At 43.3% G+C, this 10,000-nt stretch overlaps 2 protein-coding genes across 2 annotated transcripts in view; both read left to right on the forward strand.

Annotated features, from left to right (window-relative positions):
- LOC125950669 (transmembrane protease serine 9-like) overlaps positions 1 to 10,000 on the forward strand; it is a 10,796-nt gene that overhangs the window by 662 nt on the left and 134 nt on the right. The window contains exons 2-10 of the mRNA XM_049678862.1: positions 1 to 38; positions 134 to 305; positions 4,265 to 4,340; positions 5,060 to 5,658; positions 5,721 to 5,821; positions 5,906 to 6,094; positions 9,133 to 9,691; positions 9,773 to 9,870; positions 9,942 to 10,000. The exon at positions 1 to 38 is cut by the window's left edge and continues 300 nt beyond it; the exon at positions 9,942 to 10,000 is cut by the window's right edge and continues 134 nt beyond it. Coding sequence (XP_049534819.1) covers positions 1 to 38; positions 134 to 305; positions 4,265 to 4,340; positions 5,060 to 5,658; positions 5,721 to 5,821; positions 5,906 to 6,094; positions 9,133 to 9,691; positions 9,773 to 9,870; positions 9,942 to 10,000 — 1,891 coding nt within the window. The remainder of the gene's footprint in view (positions 39 to 133; positions 306 to 4,264; positions 4,341 to 5,059; positions 5,659 to 5,720; positions 5,822 to 5,905; positions 6,095 to 9,132; positions 9,692 to 9,772; positions 9,871 to 9,941) is intronic.
- On the forward strand, positions 5,140 to 6,098 carry LOC125959786 (trypsin beta-like). The gene is made up of 3 exons (XM_049692724.1): positions 5,140 to 5,658; positions 5,721 to 5,821; positions 5,906 to 6,098. Exons 1-3 carry the CDS (start codon positions 5,140 to 5,142, stop codon positions 6,096 to 6,098), a joined length of 813 nt encoding a protein of 270 aa, XP_049548681.1.

Here is a 10,000-nt window from a genome sequence, read left to right on the forward strand (position 1 = left end):
TGTGCAACAATGTGGTCGAATGTTCCAGTAACAGATACGTAAGTGTATGAAGATCGTCGCACAGGTCAAGTGTGTGACGTTTGTTACGCTCCTTCATTCTTAATTTAAATGCAATGTTCTTATTTCTCCACAGCATGATTTGCGCAGGAGCGAAAGGTCGTGATGCCTGCATAGGTGACAGTGGTGGACCTTTGGTAATGACCACTTCCAATGGAACCACCCTTCTGATCGGTATGGTTTCGTGGGGATCGGTGATGTGCGGGAGCGAGTATCCGGGCGTTCACACTCGTATAGCAGCAGCGAAAGTACGAAACTTCCTAAATCCGTTTTTGTAAGTGTCGGTGAAAAATATTGAACCAATTGATTCGAAATATATAAAACGTTTGTTGAATGATATTATTATCCAAAGCTTAACGCGCGTAATGCCAAAGACGACATAAGACATAAGATTGGATGGCAAACATCCATTTGGAGGTCACTAAAGGAGACCATTCAACTGACTGTCGCTATACCGAGGCCACTGTTAAGACACGACAAAAACCACCTGAACAGCCAATACTATGCGTGTACTCCTGTACACGTTGTGTAAACAATCAAGGCAACAACAGACAAGATTGTAAAACTGGTAAATTTTACGTTCCAATTGGTACGTTCGTTGTTTCATACAATCCCTCCCAATCGCCACCAATCCACACTACATCCACACCCGATCTAAGTGCGCAACAAGGCCAGATTGCACAGCTGAAGGCAGTTAGCGCGTTTTGCAAGGGATTCGTTTTGCTTTGTTAGTTAGTAGAGTTTTCTAGAATCCCGTGGAACTCAGTTTTTTGGTGGCACGCTTAGTAAAACCATAGCATGCGTTGGCTTGTTCTTGTAGTAGTGTGTTCGATGCATGTTCTCGCTCAAAACTCAGGGATTGAGCTATGGAAAGCGTCACAAATTCGCATTGCTACGGCATCGAAACGGTCCCGCATCACCGGTCGTATAGTAGGAGGACAAGAGGTGGACATAAGTGATTATCCTCATCAAGTGTCGTTGAGAAAGTATAAGACCCATATTTGCGGCGCATCTATCATCGGAAGCCGGTTCGTTATTAGTGCGGCTCATTGTGTCAATCCGAAGCCCCCGGCGAATGCTGTAAGTTATCCAATCGGCACGGGAAAACCCTGACGTTATGGTGCACTGTATTGACCATGCATTTTGTTTCCAGATAACATTCAAAGCCGGAAGCTCAAATATTACGGACAACGCCGGCATAATATTTACTGTTCAAGAAATAATCGTACATCCTTTGTACATTAAATACACCAGTAATAACGATGTAGCTCTCTTCAGAACGGTGCAATCTATGACCGGATATACTAACATCGCTGCCATTCCGATTGAGAGTGTTCCCATTTCGACCACGACGCTTACTTATTGTGAGGTAACTGGATGGGGATTGACCAACTCCAATGATCTTCAGCTTCCCGCTATCTTAAGGATGATTAGAATTCCTTTAGTACCTTCCTCTACGTGCCAGCTGAGCTGGAACCCATATCCTGTGACAACGTCGTAAGTATTGTTTGTTGCTGAACGGAAGTTGGGGTTGATTGATTGATATCTTATATAAAATGTTTTGCAGTATGGTATGTGCTGGAGAATCCGGGAAGGACTCATGCAATGGAGACAGCGGTGGTCCTTTGGTTTGCAATGATAAGCTGTACGGTATTGTTTCCTGGGGATCTGTGCAATGTGGAAGCGAATATCCTGCGGTTTACGCCAGCGTTACTGCGAACGCAATTCAATCCTTTATACACCAGTATCTAGTATAAAGCAGCACTTTATCAGAGTGTCAGGCTGTTTGCTCGCTTTGCTTTTATCACTTCGATTGATCTTGAATTATCATTTCACAAGGGGTTGTTTTGAGAAGACGATGATCATATTGTATGACAAAAAAACATTCACAAAATAGTGTTGAAAATTATTTTTTGATCACCTTGCGATCTTGGCCGAAATGAGACGTTCCCACGTAGTACTAAAAGCGATCGCTAAATTTTCGCTTCCACTATGATTATTCATCTTGATATGTAAGAAAAGTGAATGTAGTATCACCGTCGCAAGATAACAAGAATTTTTTGTTTAAAACGCCGCTATATGAGTTATTAAGTGAAATTTTGGTTGTCGACCTATAAACTGCTTGTTAGTATGTTCATCCACGAGCATCGGGTGGGGCCGTCGATACACGTTCGAGGATTTGTTATTTTTTTTGGTTTTTCTCTATTTCTTTCAATTTAGGGCAGCAAGCTAAGGGAAGGGGGGGGGGGGGGGGGGGGTGCTTGGAGATGATTGGACAGCTGGTGAATGACGATTGTTTACACATGTGCTTTATGATAGTATGTCTGTTCGTTTTCCTAAATCTAGATACATATCATTTTTTGCATTCGTTTATTGTAGCGTGTTATATTGACATTTCATTTACCAATTTGAATGGATCAGATACGGTGATAAAATGAGTAGAATTAAAGCAATTTAACATTCAAATCCCGTACTAATCGGTTTTAATTTGGGCGAGAATCGCTTTATTACACGGAAATGCCCCAGGTGGAGATTCTCAATGAATCTTTATACCCCAGTGTTGTTTCTAATAAATTCTCGCATAGCGCTATTTCCAAGGTATGTATAAATTGCCGGCAGCTCACTGCCACATACTTGATCGCCCCAAGAAACAAGGCCAATCTGTGTACCATTAAACACCAGGGGACCACCACTGTCGCCGTTACAGGAATCGCGCCCTTTCATACCGGCACAAAGAGCTCTGTGAAAATAGATACCAGAGGTCAGCATCGTCGTGTCAAACGGTGTAGTACAATAGAAAAGGGTTTTTACTCACGTCGAAACAACTATCTCGGGGCTCCACAACGTTCTACACGAGAGCAAACTGATCGTTGGAACTGTGACGGCGAGCAAGGTAGGCGCCAAGTTTTTGCTTTCAGTAAGACCCCATCCAGACACCTCCACCATAGTTCCTAATGGTATTTTATATCCAGCATTCGGCAAAGGGATCGGTTCAATGTTTGGATGGCCAAGGAAAGACGAGGCTACGCGTAGAATACAGATATCTGACTGATATGTGTTAATATTGAACTTGGGATGGGGTTTAACTTCAGCAACTTGGAAAATCACTCCACTTCCATCTGGTTCCCTGCTATTGCTACCACCACGCAGTGTTAACTAAAATCAAATGAAATAGTTTATTCAGATTGAATATTGGCGTCAATATAAATGTTTGAGTCATGGTAACTTACAATTTCTGGTGGTGATGGCGGATTTTGACAATGTGCTGCGGTAAGTGCATAAAATTCGGCAATGACCGATGCGCCACAGATGTGGTATCTCTTTTGGCGCAACGATAGCTGGAATTTTTTTTCACTGATATCCACTTCGCTGCCACCGATTATTCTACCACTCGTCCTTTTGGGCGCACCTGTGGTAGGCGCTCGGACACGTTTTTGTCTCGCTGCCCAAAGATCCTTCGCTTCATCACTCGCAACCCCTGCAATGAAGAGGGCTGCGATCGGTAAGAGAACGTACAGCTTCATTTCGCCTACACTGTAATCGCTAACCTCCCCTCTAGAAGCGATTCACAAACTGCCAGGCGACAGCTTCAATATCAACCAAATATAGAGCTGTCTCGATTAAGAGTGTACCATGTGGATTGTATGAACAGATGGATGACCGACCTTCGGCTCATTCCGTTTTCCTGGAACAATTTAACCCAAGGCGCTCGGTTCGTTTACATGAAGTGAGTACAATAATGTGATACTTTTTCTCCGTCGCATTTAATTTAATTAGATAAAAATTGGAACTAAGTGGTTGATTTCGATTGATGTTTAATTTTTTATTAAAAGATCTTTTTATCTAGTCTTAAGGATTATTCGAAACACTTATTCGACTTATAAGATTGATGAAATTGAAAAAATCTTCATAAAACATGGAAGGGTTTCTTCGAGAGCAATCAATTCTGATTAATATAAAGGAAACGTATTTATTCACATCATAAAAATATTACGAGCTTTCCAATTCATTCATACAACCGACAATAGAAGCAATCGAGCAAGGTATGTTATTTTGCATTCCTTATCAGTTTACCTATATCGTATGCTTGATGCATCACTTTTTCTGGTGTCAACATAATAGAGCATGTCGATAGAAAAAGTATTTTAACGTCTCATTTTCAGCGCGATTAACTCTTATAATATGCGCACTATTTTTTGGGTTTCAGTTGTACGATCATGCGCAAAACGAGAAGCAACTTAGCAAGAAACCTGTTGGAACTATACCACAAGCAGTAAACACACGTGAGTAGCAGTAGCAATGTTCGTTTTGAGAAATGTTTGCACAGCAGCTACATATTTGGTACTGTGATGTACCACGTCAGCTGCTTTTTCAAATCGTACATATGAAGTATGAAGCAAACCGAGACGTGTAGGGGGTTATTTGAATTAATAAACTGTAATAAAATATGCTAACACTTTCATTCGGCGAAATTAATATCTAGCATCAGTTACCTTATTTGCACAAACTACTACAAGCGTTTCGTCTATGTCGAAACGCTACAAAACGAACAAACCTGTTCGGACGAGACGGATTTTACGATGAAAATGATGGGTTTTTCAACATTTGGCATTGTCTCAGCTATTTTACCGATATGAATTTCCCCTCGAACTGCAATCCAAAAGCTCGATAGTCTGTTGAATCAGGAATACACAGGAAATCCCTCATTACGACCTTCTGCAGATATGTTGTCGCCGTCCGAGTCATTCGTCGTGATAAGCTCCCGATCCACAATCGCCAACGGGTTTTATAACGTTCATAAAACTCACTGAGCTAAGTGACTTGGTTGAAATGTGTGCCACCGTACCGTACCGAGACTATGTAATCGATCGATGGTACGGCTATGATGAATTGCTGTTTTCAATTAATCTTTGCCTAAATCCGTCTGACGCAATCTGCCGCAAGATAGCAACTTCGACGACTGATAGTATGCATGGCGACTTGATATTTGCTTTGCTATCAGGTCCGAGCAACGTCCTAGCCCGTCGAGGGTATAAAAGCAATTGTCCGAGTGTCGAGCATCAGTTACTTGAAGCTGGTAAGATGAAACTGTTCGTAGTGTTGGCATTGTGTGTGGCTGCGGCCTTGGCCGGTCCTGAGGAGGACGTTTGGATGAAGTACAACCACCGCATGCCGGGGCAGTTTAAAGGTCTTCCGAACCAGGAACCTTACCGAGGACGCATTGTTGGCGGCGTTGATGCCGACATTGCGAACTATCCGTACCAGCTTTCGCTGCGCCGTGCATCGCACAGCTGCGGTGCATCTGTGATCGCTGCACGCTGGGCGCTGTCGGCCGCTCACTGTACCTTCCCGGTACCAGGACCCGGTCAGATCTCTCTGCAAGGAGGCAGCTCAGACCGTACTTCGGGTGGTATTGTTTTTGTCGTTGACCAAGTCATCAATCACCCTCATTACAATGACTTCACCCTTGTGAATGACGTGTGCGTGATCAGTACTACCACTGATCTGGTGGGACCCAACATCGCTCCGATCGCTTTGGACCCGTCCGGTGCTACCCACGCCCCCGGTAGCCGTGCTGTTCTGAGTGGATGGGGAGCCGACGTAAGTACTAGAGAGACATTCTTGTAGTTCTGGCTACTAATTATCAACCACGTTTCATGCAGCACACTGGTAGTCTCCCCGTTATCCTGCAACGCGTTGACATCCCGGTGGTGAGTCAGCAAGCGTGCGAGACTGGTTGGGGTGCTGGTATGGTTACCCCAGAGTAAGTATCTTGACCTGATGTACCAAACCCTCCATAGAGCCGTTTGTCTGCAGTTTAAACTCATTACTTGGTATGTCATTCTAGCATGATCTGTGCCAGCGAGCCTGGACGTGATGCCTGTGGTGGTGACAGTGGCGGCCCATTGGTTGTTGCTGGACAGCAGATCGGTATTGTGTCCTGGGGTGCGGTTAATTGCCAAGGAACCCCGCCAGGAGTGTTTGCCCGTGTTGGCTTCCCGAGCACCCGAAGCTTCATCTTCGACAACACCGGCGTGTAAGCAATGGTGTCGGATTACGAAACGAAATAAAATATCGGCAATTCACATGTTTTAACAGTAAACTTAATCTAAAATCGCTCAGCGTTTCTCTACATCCGAACTTCTCGATCGTTAATCTTATGTTGTTGTGCAATGTGTTATCTGGAATGAAAGTCATCAGGAGCAATCCCCTTTCAAAGTTTAGACAGACTGACCCATTGGTATGACTAATGCAATAGATAAGGCTTTCGTGGGCTAATACTCCCTTAATGTAGATAACACGATACAGGAATGTGAGCAGTGATGGATGTAAAACACCCTGTAGTCCGTTTAAATACAAGTTATGGCTTTGCCAACTTCGTAAGTGTGACGGTTGTAACACACAAAACCTTAATTTTTATATTATCACATTCTCAAACGGTACGTTACGATAGATAACCTCGTATTCGGAACACTATTGAGGGAATGCTCTGACGCAACATAATATAGAATTGCGACATTGGGCAGCGCATAAAGAAACTAGACGTTATGCAATTAGAGTTATGGTTGCCTCCATCGAGAGTGGTCAAATTAAGTTACACTTTTTATGATACCGAACTTACATGTATAATAAAAAACTCATTTCATTTTCAATGTCCAACTTTATAAAAAATGCCTAAAAAGGACAAAACAAAATATTTTGTTATTAATTGATCGTAAGTATAATCATGTATTTCGTAATTAATTGATTTCTCTCGTTTTTTTTTAAACAAAAACAACGTGCTGCAACGATATACACCAGTATGCACACTGGAAAGGCCCAGTAAACTGTGCTTTCTTGTTATCTTTGTGCGCGCGCCAACAGGAAACCGAAACATTTTTTCCCACGTAATCGGCGATTAACTCCGTCGTCAATCTTATTAAGAATGGACTGATCTAATCAACTACTTCTTATACTTGTTGACCATATTGACTACATTTTGATAAAAATCATATGATAGGGGCATATTTGATGTGGGTTTTTTTATTGGGAATTTTAAAAATTAAGCAACCCTAAAGTCCAAGTAAGCTCTGGGAAAATACCGATGACAACTAACCTCTTATGGGAAATCCATAAACTCGGTGCAATTATGTTGTGCTTGCATTGATAAAAAAGCCGATCAATGTTATCTTTCTCTACCATCCCGTTTGGTTATGCACGAAGAGTATATAAAAGTGATTGAAAAGCCTGGACCGGATAGTAAGTTCAGCAGATTCGATCGCAAAGATGAAGGTGATCATTGTATTAGCAGCGATTGTTGTCAGCGTACTGGCTGGCCCAGAAGAGGATCTTTGGCTCAGGTACAATCGGCGGATGCCAGGAGCATACTATACCCGTCTTCCCTCGACGCCACCTCGTCAAGGAAGAATCGTTGGTGGTGTAGATGCCGACATCGCTAACTACCCGTACCAGCTATCGCTGCGACGCAATGGAGGCCATTCTTGCGGAGCATCGGTCATTGGCACCCGTTGGGCCCTATCAGCTGCACACTGCACCTTTCCTGTGCCCCCCCTAAGTTCGATGCAGCTTCTCGGAGGTACAGCTGATCGTACTCAAGGGGGCAATACTTTCGCCATCGAAGAGGTTGTGAATCATCCGGACTACAATGATTGGACCCTGGAATACGATATTTGTGTGTTGCGCACTGGAATAGATTTGAGTGGAGTTCATATCACTCCCATAGCTTTGGACCCGGTAGGAGCAGTACACACTCCAGGCACACGAGCAGTTGTGAGCGGTTGGGGAGTAAATGTATGTTGACGGTAATGGGAAACATGCAAAATGATAGTGTGTAAACTAGTTTTTGGTTCTTTTACAGGGACAAGGAGTTCTACCAATAATTTTACAACGTATCGACATACCTATTGTCTCCGATGCCGAATGCATTGCTGCTTGGCCTGCAGGATGGATAACTCCAGAGTATGTTTGGTTAACCGTAGGAGGAAACCAGTAGCTGAATTTAACTTACGTAAAATTATGTTTTTATTACAGTATGATGTGCGCCAGTGAGGCAGGACGTGATGCTTGCAGTGCTGATAGTGGGGGTCCGTTGGCCGTTGGTGGAGTGCAAATTGGAGTAGTGTCGTGGGGTGATCCGAATTGTCAAGGATCAGATCCCGGTGTCTTCGCACGTGTCTCTTATCCAGCGATTCGTGGGTTCATTGAAAACATTACTGGATATTGAAGTGATTAACGTTGATTATGTTTAAAAATTAACTTATACATAGTTTTGCCAACGGGATACTTATTTTTAAGCTGATGAGTCAATAAAATCACACGTTAGATAAACAATTTATTGAGCAATTTGGATTGTCATTCATTTGATCGGCCCGTTTATAACAAAATCATAACGACATGAAATGATTGGCATAATGACGACATGGACGAGAACAGTTTAAACTTTATGATACTTTTGTTACACCTTGTAACATTAGCATGAAGCACCATTGTATGCCGTTCAGCCCTTGTTGCACATCCTACGTCCAACTAGATATCGGTTAGGCATTGAGTACGCATACAGCACAGTTAGCAAATTCCACAAATGACCGGGATGCAGATTTACCAAAAAAATGAACATTGTACAATAAAATGAACATAAAAGCATTACAACAGTTCATTACCTATTCTAAAACAAAATATCAAAACAGTTTATTTAATGAGATTTTAAATTATTACCAGGGAATGAGTGGCTAGCACTTGACCATACTCAACGCAGTCCTTGAAATGTCACCATCGAATTCTCGAACGATAAATAGGTCTAGGCTACCCTAGACAGACGTAGTGACTGAGTAACAGTTTGCTCCACAAAACCCATATCAATGATAAAACCTTCAAGTCGAAGGTCAATGCCACGTTATTTCCCATAGAATTTCTTAAGGGAAAATCCTAATACCAAAAGCGTATGCTGCTGTGTGTACCGCTGAGCTGGGATATTCCAATCGTATTGATAAGAATGTCGATTAATGTTATCTTTGATTACCATTCAGTCTGGCTATGGGCTCTGTAGATATAAATATGGTTGCAATGTCTGAATAGAGTAGTCAGTTCAGCAGGTTTGAACGCAAAGATGAAGGTGATCATTGTATTAGCAGCGATTGTTGCCAGCGTACTGGCTGGCCCAGAAGAGGATCTTTGGCTCAGGTACAATCGGCGGATGCCAGGAATCTATGGCAGAATCGGCGTTCCCTCGACACCATCTCGTGAAGGAAGAATCGTTGGTGGTGTAGATGCCGACATCGCTAACTATCCGTACCAGCTCTCGCTGCGACGCAATGGAGGCCATTCTTGCGGAGCATCGGTCATTGCGACCCGTTGGGCCCTATCAGCTGCCCACTGCACCTTCCCTTTGCCAGCCCTAAGTTCGCTGCAGCTTCTCGGAGGAACTTCCATCCGTACGGAAGGAGGCGTTACTTTCGCCATCGAAGAGGTTGTGAATCATCCGAACTACGATGATTTTACCCTGGAATTCGATGTTTGTGTGTTGCGCGTTGGAGCTGACTTGACTGGTGTTAACATTAATCCCATTCCCTTGGATCCTATTGGAACTGAACATGCAGCGGGCACACGAGCAGTCGTTAGCGGTTGGGGTTTAAACGTTAGTATAAAACTAGTTCAAGTGTTTTTTTTTTGTGCAGGCAATAGGTAAAACTAATCATTTCCATTTCTAATTTTACAGGCAGCAGGAACATTGCCGACCATTCTGCAGCGTATCGATATTCCATTGATCGCGGATAGTGCCTGCTCCCAGAGCTGGCCCGGATTTGTTGCGGCCGAGTATGCATTTTAAGGTGCAATGTTGTGGTTAGCGATCTAGTAATGATGGGTTTTTTTAATGTCTCTTTCAGCATGATTTGCGCTGGTGAATCTGGCCGAACGGTGTGCAACGGCGATAGCGGCGGTCCTT

This window comes from Anopheles darlingi, chromosome 2, assembly GCF_943734745.1.
Source record: "Anopheles darlingi chromosome 2, idAnoDarlMG_H_01, whole genome shotgun sequence".
In the NCBI taxonomy this organism is placed as follows: Eukaryota; Metazoa; Arthropoda; class Insecta; order Diptera; family Culicidae; genus Anopheles; species Anopheles darlingi.